Genomic DNA, 25,391 nt, shown 5'->3' on the forward strand with positions numbered 1-25,391 from the left:
AGCTGAATATAAATATATCATGTAAAATATATAATAAAATTGGTACAGTATGCTCAGTATCAATCAGTGCTGACCATATAAAAGTTGTTTCAAGTCTGGGGAGGAACGGCCACCTTCAAAAACTTTTTTTTCCGGTTTGCATTCACACCTGGTGACGTGATGTCGACTGGTGACTCACATTCACACTGTGTCAACATATTTCTCAAAATGACTGTTAGTGGAGCTGCATTGGCTGTGTTCGACCAATCACTGTAGACTTACATTACTCACGGTTCCTCTTGTGCTGGGAGAGTTTCTAAAGAAGTCCCTCAAAACTGTCCCTCAAAAAAAGTTTTTTTTTTACAATCTTGTGGTACGGACATAATAATAAGAGGGTTCTTAGAACAATTAAAAAGTTCCCCCAGTCAGAACACGTAATATGTTACCAAAATAAGCATATTACACAATAAATGATTGCAGCCCTATTAATATCACACAGAGAATAACTCACTAGGTGTGTTGTGTGAAGTACCAGTTAATATCACACCTTCCATAAAAATTATATGAACATGATGTTTAAATATAACTCAAACACAAACATCAACAACGCCTACGTCAGCTGCATTGAATTGTGAAATGAATGGATCTACAGAAAAACATGGATAACTTTTGGTAGCTTTTCAAATCTATAAAGCATATTCTTTTTTTTATATTTTATTACATATATTCTCTGAATTTTGTATTCTTTTTGTGGAAGTTGCTTGTCATCCCTTTCAGGCTGCCCCAGTCTGAAGTGAGTTTTTGTGGTTATTTGTGCGAAGGAGTGTCTATTGTGTGTACTATTTTTATAACCAACCAAAAAAACATTTAAATCAATCTCTAATTTTCCCGTTTGTATTTGTGCTTCTTTCTTCCTTTTTCCTACTCCTTATTTTTTTGCTGCCTTGTATTGAACCTGGATGTATTCTGAGTAAGAGGAGGTTTCAGTCGTCTTACTCACAATGCATTCAAGTTCCGTCATGTTCAATACGTGGGAAGATCAAAAGAAAGGAAAAAAAGGACCAAAAAAAGCCAAAATACATTATATTCAAAGCTTTGAAAAGCATCGAAATTTCACTTTCATTATCCTCCCATTATACTTTTCAGTTTCAAAACTTGAAGAATGAAAATGCCACTTTGAAGCAGCGCCTTGAACAGCTGGTGTCCAAACTGCAACACCTGGAAGACAAGAGGAAGGAGGAAGGACTGAAGAAGCCAGACAGAGAGGAGGAGGAGGAGGAGGAGGAAGAGGAGGAGAGAGGAATCCAGGGATCTGAATCCTGCAGGGGAGAGGGGGAAGGAAGGGTGAGGATGATGGGACCGAGGGAGAACAGAGGGGAAATAATTAGGGCTCAGAGGGAAGCAGGAGTTGGGGAAGAGATTCTCTGTGTTGAAGGAGGAAAAGGAGAACCATGCGATGAGGAGCTGAAAAGGAGAGGAGAGGCAGAGGGAGGGCAGAAAGACAAAGAGAAGAAAGAGAAAGAAAGACAAATAAAGAATGAGCAGCCTGCAGAGACAACAAGCTCAGAGATCCAAAATCAAACAAAAAGTGTAGCAGACAATCCAGAGACCACAGCAGCAGACCAGCCTGTTCGTTCCCTGTCTGCTCCTGATGTGGAGCTTCTGACAAACCGGCTCCAGGAGGCCCAGGAGGAGGCTGACAGACATGCGGTGGTGGCCCAGGACCTGCGCTCAAAACTGGGAGAGCAGAGCAGGAGAACCTGGGAGGCTGAGCAGAAACTGGTGGTCCTGGAGGCCGAGCTGCAGCGTCTACAGAAAACTGCAGAGAGTCTGGGAGACGCCCGCAGGCAGATAGAGGTATGGAGGGATGGAAAATGTGCTAATACTACATTACATTACATGTCATTTAGCAGACGCTTTTGTCCAAAGCGACTTACAATAAGTGCATTCAACCTGATGGTACTAGACATAAACCATAGGAATCAAGTAAGTACATAACTTCAAGAGCTGTCATTGCTAAAGGAGTGCTATATGTTAAAGAAGAAGAGAAAAGAATAAGAGCTTTTTTTTTTTTTTTATATCTATATTAGGTGACCATGACTTAACCGAGGTATTGTTGGAAGAGATAGGTCTTCAGCCTGCGGCGGAAGATGTACAGGCTGTCTGAGGTCCTAATAAAGATATTGAGATGCTTTTAAAAGATGACTTAAGACATATTCAACACAATTAAAGAAAAGTTGACAATTACTTGACACTTATTTACTATTATCAGAACTCTATGACCTCTAAAATGAAACCTTGTCTGCATAAATATAAACAGACGTCTGAATGAATAGATAGAAAGTTTCCCAACTCAATATCCTGCCTTTGTTGTCTCAGGTTCTCCAGTCGGAGGGTCTTGTTATGGAGGAGGAGCTGTGCCGCCTGCGGAGCCAAGCTGAGCTTCACAGGATGCAGACCACGGTCATCGCCACCCTGGAGGGAGAGCGAGCCGCGCTGGAGAGAGACAGGGACACGCTGCGCAGCACCATAGACGCCCTACGCACCGCCCAGCGCAAGGTTGAAGAGAACACATGCACAAAAACACAAGCACACGTACACACTTATGATGCAGCTGTGACACCAAACATTTTCATGACCACGGCAGATGTCATTTTACTTCGGGGAAGATGGACGAGGGGCAGCGAAATGGGAACATAAAAGCCAAATGAAAGGGAGCAGAGATTTTGTGATGCAACACAAACCCTCCAGAACCAGAAAGGTTATTCAATTTTTAAATAGCTGATGTTATTATTCTGCAATCTCTTTAGATAATTACTTGGTTACATTAAATACATTGCATTAGATAGGGGCTCTGCTTGCCGAATGAATGTGTTTTGTCTTGCGTTTATATCCGAAATCTAATTATGTTATTGCATGGAGAAACTGTTCAGCAGGAGGTGAATTTGACAGCATGAAGTGAAACGGATGATTCAAGCTGAGAGGGGAAAAACATGTTTTTATATGCCCAGTATTGCAACAGCGAGTCTGTTTTGCCATATTCACATATTGACACAGAACTCATCTGCATTTAGAGGAGGAATCACAGGTTATGACACAACTTATTTAGTGCGTTTCCTCTCATGTAGGTTCAAGGAAAAACCCCGGGATGCAAAGTCTTTGAGCTTTTTAGGAAAAAAGGGATACGGAATAATGTGTTAAATGTGCTATTTGCAGTAAAATTGGAAGGTATCAGAGAAATTGCAAGCTAAGGAGAAGAGCCGTGCTAACTCAGCATTAAAGAATTACCATAAAGGGGTTTCATGAATACCTCCCATTGAGAGAGAGAATCATACATAATCCTTCTTCAGATGTTGTATTACCCACCCTCTTTTAATAAAGAGGAGATCCACTAACCCAAACATTACTGTACATATCTTGTATATACACTCAGTATTAGAAAGTACCTCCTTCTGTTTCTACAAAGCTATATGATCCCATGGAATCAGGTGGAATAGATAACTTAAACATACAGCAGTGTTTTCCTTTAATTTCTAAAAACTTAAACAACAATCCACTCTCTGAATGTTGAAGCATGAGGAAGTATTTAAAATGTGTTCATTTCAATGTTCCATGGTTTACTTCATAAAACGGAAGCGTTTCCTGTTATGTTTGAGGTATACACTTTGTATTCTGACCACCAGAATGAGAAGTAAAGACTCAGAATTAATGGAGGCTATAACCGGGTGTGTTAAATGAAACATGAAATGCACTCTACTTCTTTCAGCTGTAGGGGTGAATAAAACCCAGAATAGGAAATTACTACTCATCTACATCCTCTTTATCCCCTTTGCTTCCTTGTTGTTGTTGTGTGGGTTTATTGAACCGCTCTGTATTGAAACATAACCAACAATGTTGTATCGATTTGGTCGTTTCATTCTGTCAATTCATGCAGTTTGAATTCTTGGAAATGTTGCAAAGATGGATTTAATCTGCATGAATTAATGTGAAGTGATTCTAAATCGTGAGGAAACGGCTCCTTAAAGGACCATTAAAGGATCCCTGTGGAGGTCTATTTACATTCAGTGTCAATCACTGAACACATCGTGTGAATCCTTGAGCTCTAGAAATGTGTTGAATGCTTTTTTTAGAAAACATTTACAAAGCTGACTATTGTAACCGGTTGTTTACATGCACATTTTTACAAGTCTGCACAGTTGGGAGAAGTCCCTCTTCAGTTCTCTCTGCCAGAAAGACTTCAGTCAGGAATGTTTAAATAGTAGCAGTAGTGTTAATAGCAGTAGTAGTGGCATAAAGAACGACAAAGTACATGTAGAGGGGAGGTTGTGGTGGGTAATTGGGTGGAGCAAAGGACCTAAACCCAGGACAGCAGAGTTTGTGTCCCTTGAGAGTTGAGCTGATGGACAATGCATCATCATCACGGTGGCTGACAGTCTTCGACCACTTTAAATCAGCATCATGATTTAAAAGCCCCCGTCCCCCATCCACATCTACACCTGGGGGTGTGTTTGCTGTGGCATTTATCAAATGCTTAAAAAGTAACAATTTTGATTCAGACTAATTTCACAAGTGCAGCTGAAGCTGCACACTTGGGCTAATTAAAACATTGAAGAACGTACTTATTTTTACTGTTTTTATAATACACTCATTTCTGGTGAAAGAATTAAGATTCTTAATGGTAGATATATCCTTTGTAGTGGGGTTTGTGTCCATATCATTTGGATATGGATGTCGGATGTTTCACTGTGGACATCGTCATATGCCAGTTTGGTAGACATTGCCCAGTGAAAAGCCTTTTCTAAGGCTAAGTCAAATTATTATATTATAGTCTGTTAGCAGTTTGGTTAATTTAAGGCAAAAAAACAACAACTATGTGGTTAGGTTAAGAAAACAATGATTTGGGTTAAAATAGACCCTTTTAAAATGTTAACCACCTCTGACACCTTTCTTGCAGAGGATTTCTGTCAGAAAGGCCTGTAGGCTGACTTATGTCAAGTGTGCAACCTTGTTGGCTGCCTTTGTTGGCACAGTGCTGAGTTTCTTGGCATTTTTCTGTGAAACTGTTGATTGACAAGAATGTGTATCATGTCACCTGCATCCTTTTGCACAAACAGTGGTGAAATGTAGCCAAATACGAATATTCAAGTGCAGTACGGAAGTACAATTTTGAGATACTTAATACTTGAGTGATATTTTAATTAGGTACTTTTAATTGTGGAATATTGTGGAGTATTTTATACTGCAGTATTGCTGTGTGTCCTCCACCACTGTGTAAGAGATAAAATAAGAAATAATAATAAAAAAAAAAACCTCCACAAGATACTTTTAAATTATTCCTGATCAACAATTGCATGTTGAAAAAAACAAGAAAGAAACTCTGAACCATACTTGAGGTTGAAGTTTGTTGCATTTAGTAGTCTAAAAAATGTTGAAAAAATTGTTTGTGCAGCTACAGGTTTTATATTCAACTTAAGGTTTCCTTTCCTCTTTATTGCCTGTTTATTTATCCAATTTAAGGTGCATCACTCTTTGTTGGCCTTTTATTTATTAATTAGGGCCATGGGGCACGTGCGGTTTGATCGGGATTGTTTTTCACGACGTAAGTCGCGAAAATTTTGCATTGAAGTGAATGGGACGGCCAAAAAAAAAGTGCGAAAAAGAACAATAATTGGGGACTTTTTAAATGTCTACTTCTCCGGCATAATTTCAACTAGAGACTCCATTTAAACTTTAAACAGTAGACACAAGTCTTGTGTATCGGTGTATTAATCCACATTTCGATAGGTCATATAGTTTTTTATCAATCCCTGTTCAATGACCATGATCATTTTTGGAGAAATTCTGAGATTATAATGGGTGTGTATTGCACGGAATGTTCGTGTCACAGTGTGTGACATCATCGCCAGAGTGTAGAGCGAGAGAAAAAATTGTCAAAAAATAAATTTGAAAACTGCGCTCCAGGCCGCAAATTCCACTCTACAGAAATAATTTATACATAGAAACGTAGGAAAATGTGTCTTCTCCCTCACAATCCTCTGGTAAAGCTGTCAGAGTTATAGTTTGGACAGATGCGCCACCAACACGCACCAACAGCCTCATTGGGTCCCATGTTAAAAATGCAGGAAGATTTCTGAAAAAGAAAGATGTAACAGTTTTTTGAGATCGCTCTAACAAAGCTATTTTTTTCATTTTTCTTAAAAAAACATACATATGTAGACGTTCAGGAAGAACTCAGGACGCTCAAAGTGAAGTCTGATCAATGATAGGTATTATGGTTTTGCCAAAAATGCTTTCTGTTCAAGGCCAGAAATTCCAGTCTGTCCACCTCTGGCTGCTGTCATTGTTCCGGGACATTCAGGTGGCAGTTAATTCTATTGATTGCTCTGATTGCCTTTGATCCTTTGATGTGATTACAGTTACAGATAAACGCACACACACATGCACATAAGCGCGCACACTCCTCCAGATACACATGCTTCAAACACACACACACACACACACACACACACACAGGTTACTTAATGCGATTTTCGTTACACACACACACACACACACACACACACACAAATGCGAGCGTAAGCGGGCACACTCCTCCAGATACACATGCTTCAAACACACACACACAAACACACACACACACACACACAGGTAACTTAATGTGATTTTCGTTACACACACACACACACACACACAAATGCGAGCGTAAGCGGGCACACTCCTCCAGATACACATGTTTCACACACACACACACACACACAAATGCGAGCGTAAGCGGGCACACTCCTCCAGATACACATGTTTCACACACACACACACACACACACACACACACATTTTGAAGTTAAAGGGCATAGGTTGCTGTATAAATAAATACTTGAAAAGGAATGCTTGTTGTAGGTGTGCTCCTTGTATATAATATAGTATCATAACATTACTAGTATTAATTGTTTGAAATCTCTCAAGAATCTCATCATAGTGTACACACACCGGCATTAGCCCCCGTGGCCCTATCAGAATTTCCCCAGAGGAAATTTTCTAGTTACATAGTTGTTGTTTTTAAGTTAGTGGTTAGACAGGAACACAAATTACATTAATATCCTCTTGGAGCTTGTGTTGGTTTGTGTGGTTTGTCATGAGCCACTGTGCGTGTTCAGTCAACTACTTTCTCTTTTGTGTGTTAATATAGTATTTAATCTAAAGTAGCATTATTCCTGCATCTTCTCTCTTGCCAGAGTGACCAGCTAGAGCTCACCACTCAGACTCTCAGGGCGGAGGTTGAGAGACACGGTCGGAGTTTGGAGACTTCACGTCGGCGGGAGGTGGAGCTGGAGGCAGAGCTCCGCGAGGCCACCGTGGAGGCTGAATCTCTGGCCAGGGCCCGAGACCAGGCCCTGCTGGAGACGTCGAGGTTGGAGCAGGAGAAGGAGGTGTGTCAGTTGGAGCTGGAAGGCCAACGGAAGGAAGGAAGGCAGAGAGAGAGGGAGGCAGCGAGGCTGAGGCAGCAGCTGGAGAGCACGACCCTGGCCCTGGAGCACAGCAACCAGAGAGCTCGAGCTCTGGACGCAGAACACAGGTACAAACACACTCTGGTTCACACACTTAACCCTGAGCCGAAGTATGTAATTAACTTTATATGGCAACAGAGAGAGCAACTCGGCTGCACCATGCATTTATCCTTAATGTCAACTCTATCTTCATTCAACCTGTGTCTGACCTGTGCCGCCGCCGCTGCTGCTTATGCGGCTGGTGTGTGTCTGTGTCTGTGTGTGTGCAGGCGTGTGTGTCAGCAGCTGTCTGAATCCAAGGAGCTCTGCACTCGGCTGCAGGACCTGGAGAAGGAGCTCAGCACTCGATTAACCAGCATGGAGGAGGGTAAACAGCAGCTGCAGGAGCAATACACAGATGCTCAAGCCAAGATTAGCTCGCTGTCCCAGGTGTGTGTGTATGTGTGTGTATGTGTGTGTTAGTCACGGACTGAGGGGACACACACTCATTTTTCTCATCATAAATTTTCCTTTATTTACGGAGATCTTTTCCTACATAAATAGTAATAATAGTCCATTCTGTGATGTCTTTATGTCTGTAATGCGTCATAATTCAATGTAAGTCAGTATTCTCGAAAAATACTGTTTTTGATGGACACTTTGTCTTACAATGCAATGCACATGGGAAAGATTCATGGAGAATGTTTTCCCGAGTGTGTCATTTATTTGCTGTATAGTGCCCTTAGGAATTCCCAAAATGCAACGAAAACTTTTTTTTTGTGAACAATGTGTTACATTTTGTGCATCCCAACAGACAACAGAACATTGTTTTTTGTTGTATTTTATAGATGCAAATATTACTCCAGTGCATTCTGTGAGCGATGACAAAATTATGATAAATATATGTCCGAAAGTTACATTTACTCCCCACAAAGTTTAATTGATACTTGCCAGGGTAGTAAAAATGTCCCTTTTGTATACGTTAATTTCTTGTCTACTAAATGCTAAGTTATTTTTGAAGTTTTGAAACTACGAGTGAAGGGTGTATTGGACCTCCCGCAGCTCATGCCCAATACCACTCCAAGTGTTACAATTATTGTGGAATTCAGAAATAACAAATTATTCCTGACCACTGAACATTTTTATCCTCCAAAAATCTGTCTAAAAAACAAAAAAACAGCAAAATCAGCTTAATGAGAGGAAAAAATGTGACCAAACCAGGTTTAAATAGTGATTTTGAATCTTGAAAATGTCAGATATGGACTCAGCCTCTCCAGTAACCCCTAAAAACATGCTAACATTGAACATTTTGGCCAAGCAGCTCCTATAATATGATCAATATAGGTGATTATGCTAAGTTATGCTAATGAGCTTAATTACACAAATTGCCCAACATATGCAAATTAGCATCCAGCAGTTTCTGCGTGCTGGGGACCCATACTATATATTTCTATCATAAAACTTTGGTGTACTCACCATTTCCAGGTTCACCTTTCTGTCAACTGGCCGTTTTTACTTAAGTAAGTTTTAAATGCAGGACTTTTGGTTGTCGTGGAGTAATTTCACAGTGTGGTATTAGTGCTTAAGTTGGGTGTCTGAATACTTCTTCCACCACTGGTAGATTGTAAGTTATTTTGCACGGATTATTGTCTTTAAATGCTGCATTGCTTATTATCTCTTTCTTATCAGGAGCTATCCAGTGAGCAGGCACGTTCCCAGAAACTGTCCACTGAAGTCGAACGTTCGAGTCAGAGTCTACAAAAAGCTGAAGCTGAACTAAAGAAGACGACTGACTCTCTCAACCAATCACGGGAGAGAATAGAGTCGCTCTCCCAGAGCCTTAAGAAGAGTGATTCTCTTCTCCAGTTGGAAAAGAGGAGAGGAAGTGCGGAGGTGGATGCTAAGTCGAATTTAGACCCAGACTCATCAAACAGAACGCGCATTTGCCAGACACACACCCAGGAGACGTCACATCTGGATCAATCCCCTGCAGCTGGCAAAGGTTGTGACCTTTCCGTGACCCATGATTATGCCACAGGAGAGACGGAGAGGCAGCTGAGTGAGAGGTTGATAGAGCTGGAGAGAGAGGTGTGTATCTGTGTTTGAATGTATTTCTGTGAATGATGTGTGTGGGAGCCTTTGAATCTCATTTGCAGGATGTCTGTGCGGTTCGGTGCAACTCCTGTGTGATGGAGATGATCTATATTATGTTGAAATTCTTGCTCTAGGGATGCTTGACGACTATCAACTCACAGTAGGCCGCCACTTCCACAAGTGCAGCACTTTATTTCCAGGACTACCGCTTTATCTCTGCTCATCAGTTTTTATAATGTCACCTCGGCTACTGTTAATCTTCCTTATCTCGTCTGCTGCTCTCTTGCTCCGGCTCTTAACTTTTTCTGTCTCTTTCAAACACACACACACACACACACACATGCACGCACGTACACACACACACACACACACACACACACACACACACACACATAAAGTCTAACATCGAGCTGTAAGGGGGCGGCTCCAGCGCTGCCAAGGTCAGGGATTTCATTCAATGCATTGCTCGGTAGGTATGGTGCTGCATTAATGCTGTCAGGTGATTTAAAGTTTTAGATTAGGATGGATGAAGCAAGGCACTAACACCTGTAGCACCAGTACGAAAGCTTAAAATACTCTAAAAGCTTAAAATAAACTAAACTAAAGTTCACAGGCTTTCCAGGAAAATGTACTTAAAGTATTGAAAGTAAAAGTACCTTCTGTGAGTGATATACAACTTTGTTTCCAAAAAATCTTAAACAATGTGTTGTACTTTTTCGGCTTGTCATAACTGGATTTGTCGGCCAGTTTTCTACATGTTGCCACAGCAAACTAAAGTTTTAAACTTTAAAAATCACACAGAATACTGAGCAGAAATGTTCATGATAATAGTGTGATAAAACCTCAGAATTTTATCTCAAAAACAGAATATTTGACAGCAGTTTCAATTTGGAAATCAAGCATTTTTAAACATCCGTTTCTCACTCATGGAGCAACATAACTGACATCTAGAAGTAGAGAGTACCTCAGAAAAAAAAGAAAAGAAAAAGAAAATATATATATATATATATATAGAGAGAGAGAGAGAGAGAGTTAACTTCTTCAGTACTGAAGTAACTGAGTTAGAGAGTGGAGAGTGGTAAAGTGAAAAAGTTGAATTTCTAAAAGAGCAAGTTAAAAAAAAGCAGCAATCCCCCGTGCGGTGAGGTTTGGGTCAGGTGTTGGTAGGAAATGAAAGAATCTAAAATGAAAAGAAAAAGAGCTGCCACACACAAAAACGGCAGACCCTCCAGATGACTCACACATGAAGTGTGCTGTTTCCATGCCAGTGCTTGCAAAAATGTTCCAATAAATTCACATTGTTTAGTGGGTGTAGAGCCGAGTTTTGGTGAGCCGCAAACTCATTTCAATTTTGGATGGAAACATCATATTTTATACCTTTGGCCATGTTGCAAAATGTAGCAATGTCTGTTCATTTTTAAACTGTTGATCACAATGCCTATTTAGCATCACACTCTCTTTATTTATTTATCAGAGCGGATTTCACAGTCAATCACAAATAAGTGTGCAGATTATCTGATAGAATTATAATTGCCCACGTAAAGATTTTGTTCACTGAAATCTTGCAGTATGTATCAAGTATTACCAACACATGTGGGCTGTATTTTACATATTAGACATTTCTACAAACTCAGTTACACACAGAATTAATTTCATTGATGCATGTATAGATCAACATGTCACATAAAGCAGCTGTCAGGTCGGAAGTGAAAAGGTTAGATTAAAGTTCAATAATATAGATATAGCAGTCTGTGATGCCAAATCACATCTCCTGAAGCTACAGTTGATGGTTTTGAAATTGCTCTCAATATGAAATGTCTCTTCCTCAGAAAGCGGTGGCGGTTGCAGGACAAGAGACTTTGCTGTCGCGGCTCTCTCAGTCTCAGGAGGCGTGTGAGCACCTGAAGGAGCAGCTGGAGGCTCTACGCAGGAACTCCCTCAGCCTGCAGGACTCCTGCACCAGACTACAGACACTCAACACCCAGCTACAGGTGACCACACACTTACACACACACACACACACACACACACACACACACACACTTGTGCTTCTATCTTTGTGAGGGACCTCATTGGAACAGTTGTGATTTTTTGTTTTCAAATTCAGTTAGTTTTAATTCGTTTTTAGAGTGACTTTGCTAGTTTTAGTTAAGTGTTTTTTTTATGCTTTAGTTTTAGTTTATTTTTTTATTAGTTTTAGTTTTTTGTAATGGGGTATTTGTTGGGTGGGAGATTAAAAGAGGTCACAGTTAATTTTGCTTTTATTTCCTTTGCCTTATCCATCTTTATTATGTATGGAATTATAGTGAAAATGTCCTTCATTTTCGTCTTTGTCAAGACGAAAATGAAGGACATTTTCACTATAATTTTAGTTGTAACCACACAATACAGTTTCAGTTAATTATCATTATCATGTAACCTTTAACCTTTAAAACAAAGTCTGAAATCTCAAAAAAGCCTTTAAAGAAGTGAGGACTGGCCGAAATGTCCTCACTTTGCAAAAACGTCCTCACTCTGTTGGTTAAAAACGTGTTCCGGTCCTCACTATGTAGGAAGTACAAGAACACACACACATACACACACACTCACACACACACACTCACAGATAGACAGCAGGATTACTGTACGGCTGAAAATATCTGTTCAACGTGGGAACAAAAGACAAAAGAGCTTATTAGGCTCTACTTTCACATTGTTTTTAATGATTTAATCATAAAAGTTTTGATCATAAGACCCTTGCAGATGAATTTGAACATAGTTTTTAAGGAATTATTATGTTGCTGGATAACAAAACTACTTTAATGTCGAGAGATATTCTTAGAAATGCTTGTTGTGTGTCTTTGTGGATGACAGTGTTGTTTATCAGGTCTAGACATGAAATGTGGATTCAAATTTTTCGGAAATTTGGTGAATTTTAATAACTTTGGTGATCCTCAACTTTGCATCTACTGCCACCATTCTGTCAAAGTGTTTGTTTTATCCAATACTTTTTGGTGTTTATGTTTATCACTAAATATCTGGAAAACTAAAAACATGCTCATCAGCCTCTGCTGTACTTGTAATGCTTAATTACAACCCTAAAATCTTCACTGCCAAAATGCTCATTTATATATTAATTACTCAAATCATGTTACCTTGAATTCTTGAAGAAGAAATTAGAAAAAAATGCAAGGAGGTTTCTTCAAGAATTAAAGGTAACATGAGCTGAGATGAAATATTCCTGAAACATGCTGACATTAGAATTGCTAAAATCAGTGCTGGGTTAACCTCATAGCCTTTAATGTGACTGTAGACGTTCAGTTGTGTACTCTACAATGTACCTGGATTATTTGCTTTGGAGGATTGCTTTGTTTAAAATGATGACAATGGCTAAAAAGAGAAAAGAGAGTCAAATCTATTGATACATATATTTCATGTTCATATTTGTGAAAGTTTGTGAAAACCCTATGTGGTGCTAGTGTTCTGCAAGTGGGACACTGGGATTTAAAAGGGTGATAAATGTATGGTAAAACCTGTAATGTTTGGTTGTTGTGTTTCTGTTAGACCCCGAAATGTAGGCACAAACATTATCTCTCTGCTTTATGACACACACAGGTGGAGCAGGCGTCCCTGAGCTCCCAGCATGCAGCAGTTCTGGCACGGTGCAGCGAGAGCGAGGCCCGGTGTGCGGCTCTGGAGGCCGAGTCCAAAGTGTGGGCGCGGGAGCGGGAAGAGTCTGTGGCCAGGATGGAGGCTCTGAGGCGGGACCACGAGCGGATGACTGCTCTGCAGCAGCGGCAGGAGGTGGAGCTGGAGGAGCTGCTGGACAAACACTCTCAGCAGAGGAGCAACAACCGCGGCCTGGAGGCCCAGCACAGGGAGCTGGAGGCCAGGTACAAACACTGTGACTGCATTAGATTAGACCCTTAAATAAACTGAAAAACATTAAATCCTGGCTGCACGGTTGTTTTCTATCCTTGTGAGGACTATTAGCACACACGAATCCACAAACACAACCTTTTAAGACACACTCTATCTCTTTCTGTCACACATTTTAAGCCGTAATTGTTTTTTTGTTTGGTTGAATGTTGTGTTTGGAAATCTCAAGGTACAAGGAGCTCCTGGACGGTAAAGCCCAGCTGGAGGAGAGAGAGCGAGAGATGAAGATGGAGAGAGAGGAGATGGAGGCAGAGGCCCCGAGGAGGCTGGAGAGAGAACGAGAGCTGGAGAGGCTGAAAGAAGACAACGAGAGGTAACAAATGCACTCACCAATCAGCTTCATGTTGCCCTGACTGTGGGGGAGCAGCAGCATTAATGTCTCTATATGAAGCACAGAGAGCAGCACAGGAATTAGTTTGTATGCAAATGCGCTGTAGGAATGCAGTGAATGCAATTTTTTACTCCTGATTAAAGGCTTTTGGGCACAAAAAGCAGCACGAATTTATAAGGCACAAGACATTTACAGTATTTATTTATTTAATTTGCAAGAACAAAGACACAGGAATGACAGATAGGAATGTACTGTAGTGGTGGATATGCATGTAGAATATTTAAATAGAGGAAAAACTGTTAATGTGCACAGAGAAGACGTGTGGTGAATGATTGTTGTAGTCGTGCAGCTGTGTGGAGTCAGTTTGGGAAAAAAACATATTTGAATCATTAATGATATTTATGGCAACAGAAATAATAGGAAAACAAACAAGAGGATGGTCGGTAGAAAAAAGATAAATAAAGAAATACATAAAATAAACAAGTAGAATTGAATGAGGAAAGAAAGACATTTCAATAAATCATTATGCAACAATAATATTTTAATATTTTTTTCTTAACAGTTCTAATGTTCTTTATGTTGGTGTGAGTGTTCCTCTGCTTCTAAAATTTGAAGTTAATTTGGATATTTTAAAGCCTGATTAATAACAGGAAAAGCAGAATTTTTAAGGCTATTGGACTCAAAAAGTTCACATATATGTGTATTAAGGGGACAAACCAGTCGTACTGAGATCTGAAAACAGTTCTGAGTACTTCTGATTACACTTTATCTTTGGGGTCGTGGGTATATAATGATGATGATCATCATCATACGATACTTGTGTACTGTAATTAGTTAATCAGCCAGGTTTTCATCATCATATTGATGTGATTGATTACTCTGTCTCGAATGATGAGCTGTCAAGCTGAAAACTCGATGGCCTCCTCCTCCTGACACACTTCATTAAGATATAATATCAGCGTGTTCATGCATTTAAAAAGCTTCTTAGACCTCTTTAGCTGTGTGATGTTTTAACCAAATTAGGTAAATTGTATATTGATGGATTAGTTGATCACACAAATAAATCACAATATTAAAGAATAGAATAGAAATAACAGGTTATTAAATTGTGAATACAACCATTAGTTCTAAAGTAATTTAGTTTTTGTGGCTTATTCTTTTTATTCTGTTTTACTGATGCTGTAACACTGGTTCAACTTACATAAAAAGTTTAATTCAAAAACACTTTTATTCCACATTGGGAACATTAAATGTTGGATGTTTATTGCTAAATATTACCAGATTTCCCCCCCAGTGACCATTAAATGTTTCATCTAATCTCACTGCGGTTCTCATTACAAAATGAAACAAAGACGATTGCTCTACTACGCTATTATTTTGTAAGTAATGGTCTAAAACCATCAAATGACCCCGTAATGTGTTCTTTTGTCTGAGATGATTTTCAGATTTATTTGCAGGTTGTTTTCTGGCTTTGCGAGGACTCATCCTGTTGTGTAATAATATAATAATGAGCTTCAGTTAAAGAGCGTTTACCGAACAAATGATGCTCAACACTTTACAGGACACATAACAGTGACAGCGATGAGTAAACCCTGCGTGTGTGTGTTGCAGGCTGCAGGCCCAACAGAAGGAGTGGTTGGCGTCACAGGCCGAGCTGCTGGCCCAGGGCTCGGTGCTGAGGGGGGAGCTGAGCGCCTCCCAGCTGGAGCGGACGCGGCTGGAAGGGGAACTCAGCGCCCTGAGGGAAACCAACCAGAGCCTGGACCTCAGCAGCGCCCGCCTCACCAGCCAGTACCAGGTATTAACTACACACACACAAATGTATCTACACACCTGCAGACACACACACACAGGTGTTTTGTATCCGAGCTGCCAGCCGACCATTGACATGCAAAAAAGGGATTTAATGCTTCACGGCGGAGACACTCGGATACATTACCCTCTTGAAATAAAAGGGAGGAACAGCTATCGAATCATCATGGGGAGGAGTGAGTGAGAGGCTGATTTCTACTTGATATGAAGCAAATTTCAGCTTGACATCTCGGGGGGAAAAATGATATATCGGTCCAAATAGAAAATGAATACCAAGTAGCTAATAAGGAGTGAGGCCATCTTTGCCTCCAGAACAGCTTTAGTCTTCCGTGTAATGCTGTCAAACAAGCGCTGAATATTGAAAACGTTCTTCAAGCGGGAAAGTCTCCCGTCTTTTTGAGGAGCAGAACAGGTGGAAATTGACTTCCTGTAAAGGGTTTTAGAAGTTAACCGGCAGATGTTGCGTTCTGCTGCTTCGTCCAGCTGCCCAGGAAACCAGTCCTGAATCAGAAGCTGGTACAGGACTTATAGTCTGCTGATATATGTGAAGAAATGCACACACACAAACTCTGCAGGATTCAAGACACAGGGTTTGACACATCAAGAAACATTATTGTCAGTTTAAGTTTATTGATATATGCATTAAAAAGAACGATTGTAGATTCAAATCTGTCTGCCCTGGCTCACTCTAAGTAGAACTATATAACAGTAATAAATAAATAGAGTTATTTATTTAAAGTGCTTTCTGTTTAGTGATCTAACTGCCTGAGGGGTAAAAACTGTCTTTGGTCCGAGCTCAGATGCTCTGTAGGAGTTTTCCGGAGGGAAGGAAAGGCAACAGACCGAGTGCTTTATGACTGGTGTCCTGCATAATACTGAGGGACTTCCTTCTGCTGCGGGAGGTTTAATCTGTATCAGTGGTTTTCTCAGTAAAGATGCCTCTCCACAATAGTACTGGAGGAGTCTGTACACTTTCCTAAAATCTGAGATTCAAACGCACATTGGGCAAGCTAGACTTGCTACATTATTAGTTAGATAAATCTAAGACCTTATTGTGTTTCTATCCTTGATGTTTCTTTGGGATGCAGGTTTGTAATCTTAAGTCATGTATTATAACTAAAAGTCAAATCAATCAAACCTTGAAAGCCAGTTGATGTATTTTACGACAAAGCTGGAAAAGAAACTATAAATCTTCAGTGCAGAGCAAATTTTTCATCACAGAGAACATTGTAGCAGATATGATGTTTTATTCGCATACTTTTGGTGCAAAATCTGCCCCTTTCTATGAGCCTCATTGCAAAAATAAAAGTCAAATTCACAAACACCAGTGCTAATAGCCACACACAGAGGGAAAGTATAAGTGTCTTCAGAGAGCTGGTGGTAAATGAAGCGCATTTATAAGGACTAATAAAAGGTCGACTCAAACTCCTTTATTTTGGGATTCAGTGACAGGACGCTCCTCTCAGCTCCCCTATGTGCCATTTTTACAAGTACATGAGAAAGTAGGTGAATAAACCAATCCACTCTTTGTGAATTTGCCCCTCAGTGACAAAACAGCATGCATGACTGATCTTTGTAACATTGTGAAACCGTTTTGTGGTCTTCATCCTTCATGGAACAATGCAAACCCAAAACATTTCCAACAAATTTTCCAAAACCTGTCTCCATCCTCTACTAGAAGTTTACCACAGCTTTGACTCTTTGATGGTCTCGACCCGACCTGCGTGGTCCTCCTCTAGTTCAGTAGTTCTCAACCTTTTTGAGTTGGGACCCCCAATTTAACATGCATGTTGTCCGCGACCCCCACTCAGTGAACACAATCTCACACTCACAGTTCAGATCACCCAAAAAAGACACAAAATGACCAAAAAAAGACACAAAATGACTAAAAAAAGACACAAAATGACAAAAAAAAGACACAAATTGACCACAAAATGATTTAAAAAAGACACAAAATGACCAAAAAAAGATACAAAATGACCAAAGACACAAAATGATCAAAAAAAGACACAAAATGACCAAAAAAGGAAACAAAATGACCAAAAAAGACACAAAATGACCAAAAAAAGACACAAAATGACCAAAAAAAGATACAAAATGACCAAAGACACAAAATGATCAAAAAAAGACACAAAATGACTGAAAAAAGACACAAAATGACCAAAAAAGGAAACAAAATGACCAAAAATACACAAAATGACCAAAAAGACACAAAATGACCAAAAGAAACACAAAATGACCAGAAAATACACAAAATGACCAAAAAGACACAAAATGACCAAAAAAAGACACAAAATTACCAAAAAAAGACACAAAATGACCAAAAAAGACATTAAATGACCAAAAAGACTAAAACACATTAACACATGAACACTTTAACACAGTGGAGACAGAGCTGACTTCCAAAATGATTTGTCGACCCCCAGAAATCATCTCGCAAACCCAATTGTGGTCCCGACCCCAAGGTTGAGAATAGCTGCTCTAGTTTACAGAACTACTTGGTTAGGTTTTGGAAAAAACTTGCCTAATGAGGGCACTTAAACCCATAACAGAACCTAACAGAACAAACTGTTTTGTTTCAAATGGGACCCAAAAAACAGTTTTCTTGGTCAAAGTTCTGTTTTCGACCCACCATTTACACCTCTTGGGATAAAACCATGTGAATCAAAATACTAATGATAGCACAGTATTTTTTTCTCACTTTAATGTGTCTGGAGGGGAGCTTTAATTAGCCGCATTGTGCCTCATTGGATGCCTCATTCAGCCCCCCACAATGTAATACTGCAGGTAGTTAGGTTTAAATTCTGGAGACACTCAGGCTTCATTATGCTGTTTTGTTGTGAAGTGAAGAGGTGGCAACTCTTCTCTTTGATCAAAAGGAAAAGATCCGTTTGGAGCCTGTGTGGTTTTGCAATTAACCTGTTGCAGCAGTCGAGCTGACTGGTGGCGCTACAGTAGACTGGAAGCGACTTCGGTAAAAATAATTGGGAACAGATTCACAAATAGGAAATGGAGAGGGATGTAAAGGTTTACGTGTACCATCTTGTACTACTTTTCTAAGGGTAGACATTTTATTCCGCTGTAGAAAAGAGGATCAGTGTTGACTTGTTTCACTGCTTTCAGGGCTTCATGATGTGTTTTTTTGGTGTTAGCCGTGGATGTAAACTCTACCTTTAACAGCCTTTCACTGCTCAGGTTTTGTTCAAACAGCTTTGCACAGCAGCTGAATAGGTTCTTCGGCCATTTGTGAGGCCGCAGTTTGTGGTTATTTTCCTTCCAGTCACTCAGTCGGTGACCTCTGACGTCTTGTTTCACAGATTTTTATCACACAAGTCAGCAGACTTTTAAACCAATGCCCCGATAATTCAGCCACCACCAGAGCCTCTTTGTGCTCCTTCCAGTTGCCTTTGCCTCTTTATACACTGAAAAGTCTTCGAGACATTTTCCAAAGCTGACACATTCAAGCCCACTAACTTCTATTCAGCTAAGTCTGAATGAAGCTGCGGAGATATTCCTGCTCATTCATTGTGTTTTCTATCTTTTATATTCGCCTATATTCGCCTATTTCCTTGCCAACCTTGCCCACTACCTGTGAATGCATAAGTTCCCTAAGACACACACACACACACACACACAGACACACACACGCACACACACACACACACACACACACACACACACACACACGCACTGTACATTTTGACTGACATTGCTGTCTTATGTGTGTAGCTGTTGACGCAGCTGAAGGGGAACATGGAGGAGGAGAACCGACATTTAGCAGAGCAGAACCAGAGTCTGCTGAAGGAGAACCGCGCCTTACTGGAGCAGAGCCTGGAGCGCCGTGACCAGCACTACTCACAGCAGAGGGAGTACCAGTCAGTACACACACACACACACACACACACACAAATTATGTGTTTTTTAATAATAAAGCATGTAAAGCATTTATTATGAACCTGGAAATTATCATTATATGTCCCCTTTAAATTTCTGTAAATCTACTAATTGTTTCAGCTCTATATTATTGGCTGGATATAACTAACACACACACACACACACACACACACACACACACACACACACATACACACACTCACACACACACACACACACACACACACACACACACACACAGACACACAGACACTACCGACAAGTAAACAGAAGCTTATTGAAAAGGATTTTCTCACAACAAAGCATCTTTAACGCTATTGTTCAAATTAAACTTTATGTAATGTGTGTAAGAGCAATTTGTTAACATTTCCAACTCTGTAGGCGGTAACACAGTCTGTATTCATATCCAGGGCATAAAAGCACTTACGTTAAGGTTCGACTCTGCAAGACGACAATTTCACAGTCCAACAGCACTCAGCAGTCGTCCTTTTAAATGACTAACAGACTGGTAACAGATTAATCCAGAACTAATAGTGAGCGTGCAGAGCTGGCTTCACCCTTTAAGTTTAATGAGCCATGTTCCTCCCAAATTACATCTTTTCTTAGCTTAATTTTAAGCTTTTGTTCTTGAAAATTTCATTTTTATTCACTCAGGTTTCACCTTTTTTTCATAAATTACTGAGACAAATGTCAGTGTTTACATTTTTGCTCAGCGCTCTGCCACACTAGGTCTAAAGCCTCTTACACCTGTAGCAGTGGTGGGTTTCTGTTAAACCCACTCGCCAGGATGAATGCTGGAGTTGTATGTTTCTGCAAACGACAGATAACGCTGAATCTCCACATTTTTGAACCACAAATGTGTTGAATTTATTTTGAAACTGCTGCAACCGCTTCTCATTGTGACAGGTGGCAATGGCTGCTTTAAACATGTAATGACTTCAACACATTGTAAACATGTGACGATCGCTGTTTTAAACACTTTGGTTGGGCGTCCCTATAAGGCTGAGTCCTTGTTGCAGCAGACTTGGGTTTGAATCTGTCCCGAGGTCCCTTTGCTGCATGTCTTCTATCACTGTTGTGTAAATTGCAGATGTTTGACTCAGAGACAATGAAAACTAGGAGACTCTGATGGCTTGCTTTGAAATATTTTATAAATTAACTTGTACAAGAAGGATTAACTATCCCTGTTTAGTGTGTGATGTCAGAGTTAGTTGTCTCCCCTGGCATTAGAGAGAGAGAGAGAGAGAGAGATGTTTGGCCTAAACACAGACACAGACATGCTTGCTGACCCTGTAGACCACACTGGGAACAGCTTCAAATCAACATTGAATTCTTCAGTCTAACCAAAGGTCGATTTACAGCATGCATTATAATATAATTGATCCCAAAATTCTACAACAGTCACAATCAATAAAGCATGAAAATACAAAAACAAAAAAATCTTAAAAACAAAACAAAATTCCACTTTGGTTAGGTTTCAGTAAAATGGCAGGGTTGGATTTAGGTTACTTCTAGATATAACTTTCAACAATGTGACACACGTTGGTCTCCTGGTTCCACCCACCTGTCAAGAGACCATTTAACAACATATTGATTTGTCACCGAACAAAAAACCCCATTGCAGATTAATGACAATGAAGAAAAGTGGTTTCTGGTGCTACTTCACCTTCTTTCAAGGTGCATTGAGAAGGAAAAGAGGCTAAAGAGGTCAAAACTCCAGCAGCAGGTATGAACCAGAGAGGAGTTTAAAAAGGGAACTCATTTCTGTTTCATTTATTCATTCATTATCCTTAACCGCTTATCCCAACTCGGGGGAGCTGGAGCCGACCCCGGCTGACATTGGGTTAGAGGTGAGGTACACCCTGGACAGGTCTCCAGTTTATTGCAAGGCTGACACATAGAGACAGACAGTCGCGCTCTCATTCACTCCTACGGACAATTTAGAGTCACCGATTAAACATAAGCTGCATGTCTTTGGACTGTGGGAGGAAAGGTCATCTGTTTAATATCATCCCTATTTCTTGTTTATGTGTTTTATGATAACCCTGATGACGGACACAAGCTGAAGTGCGTCAGTCTTTAAATAAAATCTGTCTTTATTTGTTAACTGTTGTTTCTACATGCTACAAGCGTAGCTGGAGTTTTGACCTCTTTAGATTAATTACTATTTTCTTTTTTTGACACTTTTTTTTGCTGTCAACTGAGCAGCTCTATTACAAATGCATGCTAAACTGCCACGCATTGTTCAAACCTGCAGGTATTTTATTCTTTATTACATATCAGTGCAAGAAATCACAAGAAATAACAGAAAAATGAATCATAAATGCATGCTGGGATAATGGGATAATAAAGTATTCAACATGGGAAAATAAGAAAATGGTTCATAGAATTGACTAATGAGAGTTCATACATGTGTATTTTAGCATTATATCCCTTTAGTAATTCTTCAGTAATTAAATCGGACAAACAAACAAAGTATGTGTAATGTTTTTATATGTGATTGACACACACTGGAACAACTTTCTGTAATTATAAAGCTCGTTGGAGGGTTAGTGTGGATTTTTGAAGTGGGGTTGTGCGAGGTGCTTATCCACAGTCAGTGTATCTTTCATCTTTCATCGTTTGTTTTATTTCACATTTTCAGTGAGGCTCTTTCCTGCTCTACAATTTAAAAAAAAATTAGCCAGAGGCTCACAGTCAGTAAGAGGTCACTGATATCAAACACTTCAGATAAAGCAGACAGGACTGGCTGCTGCCTCGCTCTGGGGACGACCTTCAGGCTGCCAGTTTGACTTGAGTCAACTAGATCACCATCTCCTATGCTGCTGCTCCTGAATGCAAAAAATCTTAATATTTAAAAAAATAAATTATTAGCATAGAGTGCTGTTTGGTAGATATTATTTAGTATTCAGTATGAAAAAGACTCTTGAAACCACTTCAGAGTACAAAACAGGTTTTGTGCTTGTTTCAAACCTCAGCAGATTCCCTGATAGACCTTTTCCTTCTGAATGATTTGACAAGGTATTATCTTCTTGTGTGGCTCCTGCATTACCCTGTCAAGGAATTTTTTTCACAATAATGACCCGCTGTATCCCACTTATGGACTAGCAACAGGTGACATGACTGAGCTACTGCTCACTATCTCACAAACCAGATAAAATCCAAAGGCCATCCAGTATTTTTCAGTTCTCGGCCCTAAACTATGGAATACTTTGCTACTAACAATAAGGGTGAACAAGCACAGCATTTTATCCGATGTCCCACATATTGAAACTAACTGGGTGTAGCTGGTGGTGTGAGATTCTCTGAGAGTTTTTAATGCAAAATGATGTGCTGATGTATGGATGTGTTCTTACTGAAACCCAAAGAAAAGCTCTTGTCTAATTTTTGTGCTAAGCTTTGGTAAACGTTCCCACTACTTCCAGTCTTTGTGCTAGCATAGGCTAGCAACAATTCCCCACCGGCAATTTTTCCAGACTAAAAATGATTGTTGAAATTGAATACACTCAGTATTGGTAGCGTGTCCCACACAAACATATTCTTTGTTCCAGTTTTGGTTTGTTGGAATCTGGTCACTCTAACAACTGGATCTAACCCCTCCATTGAAACATTTAAATCCCACCTAAAGACATCTCTGTTCGCCTTATCGCTTTTTAATTGTCACTATGAAGACATGTCTGTTCATAGTCTATGTAGTATGTGTTAGTATGTTTGTGTGTGCAATGCTCTTAGTATGATTTTACCTGTTCTCCCGTCAAAAACGTCAGTATAGGTCCTGTGTACAGGCAGTGAAAAACAAGCTGTGCCAAGTGACACAAACAGTGTCACTTGGGGCCGTTTTGGGGGTCCCCTGGCCTGCCCCCCCTGACGCTCTGGCCTGGCCTCGCCCCCCCACTGCGACGTATGTTATTATTGTGGTTGTCACTGTCATGACGCGTTGGTTTATATTGGGTTAATATTACTATTTTTTTTATTTATTTAATTAGTTATTCTATTTATTCTTGTTTATTTGTTTTCTCTCGTTAGCGCTTCTTGCTTTGTTTGCCTATTTATTTTCATTGTGTGATACATATAAATGAGCCATGTTATATATTTTTATATATATGTCGTAGCATCTGCCCCTCATCCACATACACACACGCACACACACACACACACATGCACACATACACTTGTGATGCCTCTGTGCAAATCGTTTATCATTCATGTTTTTCTTTGTTGTTGTTTGCGCTGTATGTCTACTGTCTCTACTTGTTGTCCACATGGTGTAGTGTATTTGTCTCTCATGTCACCTGTTTGTTACGTCATTTCACCAATAAAAAAAAGAAAAAGAAAAAAAAAAGAAAAACAAGCTATATTTACGAATTTCACCGTCCACTATAATGCGTCCGCCGCCATCTTGCTGAGTCGTGATTGACAGCCAAGCAAAGTTTAGGTTAGTTGGGTTTGCGTTTGTGTCCCGTGTGAAAACAGAAATAAACATTTTTTTTACTTAAGTAACATTTTTTTTTTTATTATGTATATGTTAATAGGTGCCTTTTTGGATTTTACTAGGATATTGTCAGGGTGATGAGGTATGGGACAGAGTTGCGTACTCTGGGTATTGCATGGGAGAAGAAGAAATGTCTAAATAGGGCAATGAGAAAAGAAAGAATCAAAAGACTTGGATAACTAAACCAGCACTGCCGAGCAGCTGACTGAAAAAAGTAACTCTGGGAGCAGAAGATGGCCCTAATAAACAAAAACAAAATGGCTGTCAAGGAAGCCTTTAAATAACACAAGGAGCTGGGTTTAATAGTGACCCAGGGCAAAGAACCAACACACATAATACTAAGTGCAGGAAATGGGAGAGGAGATGCTCTCAATGCCTCTGAAGGTGAGACAGTATCCCATGTCCCTTATTTTTTTGGGGAAAAATCTTTTTATTGGCATTTGTAATTAAACAAAAAACAGGTTACAGATTCTGTAAATGTACACAATAACTCCCCCCTTTTATATTTTATTCATATGATTCGCCATGTAGATAAAATGTGTTTTATTGTGGCTCTGAACAACAAAAAGACCACAACCATATTTCTACTTTTATAATAAATTATAAAAAAAGATCGCTCTAGAAGCTTTTTTCCTTTTCATGATCTGTTATTTCGTCCATTCAGATTTATTATGGATATTAATAAAGTTAAACACGGGTATGAGAGTCTGTCCGTCAGTAAGAAACACTTTTACATCGTTTGTCATTTTCAGTCCCACGTGAGGCTGATCATTGCTGAGTGTAGCTTTGATCTGAGTGACATCATTTACATTTTACCTTAATCATATAACCTAATAAAACATTGGTCGGTGTTCAACGGACACAATCATGTTGTGGGATAATATATAATGAATTTATCACCAGGATCGTCTACTACGAGGGCGTAATGGCCCTAATACGCCGTCGTAATACAGAAGAAAATAATAATAAATAATAATATAAAGGCATTCCCATGCCCCTGAGCAGGACACAGTATAAATACACAATGCAGGTTGTTAAACAGAGAAAACACTTATTATTAGTACTACAGCTGTTAAAGCCGACTGACAGCTGATCCAGCTGTGATTATTATAAAAATAATAATAATTATTATTATTATTAAATCGTTTCCTCTCTCCTCTCTTCGCTTCCCTGCGTCTCTCCATGCATCCCCGGTGGGCGGGGCTTAGACGCAAGTGAGGGAAGCAGGGACGCGAAATAGACGACACGAGACGCAGCCAGTGAGTCAGCACAAAGCTCTGGAGCCCAGCTACATATAGGCCTCACACACCTGGTCCACATCAGGGGCAATCAGAGACACACACACCTGACCAGCCTGACACCTGACTAAGGCCGCGTTCAGACTGCA

The 25,391-nt window shown here is 39.9% G+C and overlaps 1 protein-coding gene across 1 annotated transcript in view; it reads left to right on the top strand.

Annotated features, from left to right (window-relative positions):
• ccdc88b (coiled-coil domain containing 88B) overlaps window positions 1–25,391 on the top strand; it is a 61,847-nt gene that overhangs the window by 26,347 nt on the left and 10,109 nt on the right. Inside the window, exons 15-24 of the mRNA XM_059345506.1 lie at window positions 1,126–1,836; window positions 2,359–2,538; window positions 7,212–7,552; window positions 7,754–7,913; window positions 9,153–9,551; window positions 11,387–11,548; window positions 13,152–13,429; window positions 13,645–13,788; window positions 15,418–15,604; window positions 19,348–19,493. Of these exons, the coding sequence (XP_059201489.1) occupies window positions 1,126–1,836; window positions 2,359–2,538; window positions 7,212–7,552; window positions 7,754–7,913; window positions 9,153–9,551; window positions 11,387–11,548; window positions 13,152–13,429; window positions 13,645–13,788; window positions 15,418–15,604; window positions 19,348–19,493 (2,708 nt within the window). The remainder of the gene's footprint in view (window positions 1–1,125; window positions 1,837–2,358; window positions 2,539–7,211; window positions 7,553–7,753; window positions 7,914–9,152; window positions 9,552–11,386; window positions 11,549–13,151; window positions 13,430–13,644; window positions 13,789–15,417; window positions 15,605–19,347; window positions 19,494–25,391) is intronic.

This window comes from Centropristis striata, chromosome 12 (assembly GCF_030273125.1).
Source record: "Centropristis striata isolate RG_2023a ecotype Rhode Island chromosome 12, C.striata_1.0, whole genome shotgun sequence".
Classification (NCBI taxonomy): domain Eukaryota; kingdom Metazoa; phylum Chordata; class Actinopteri; order Perciformes; family Serranidae; genus Centropristis; species Centropristis striata.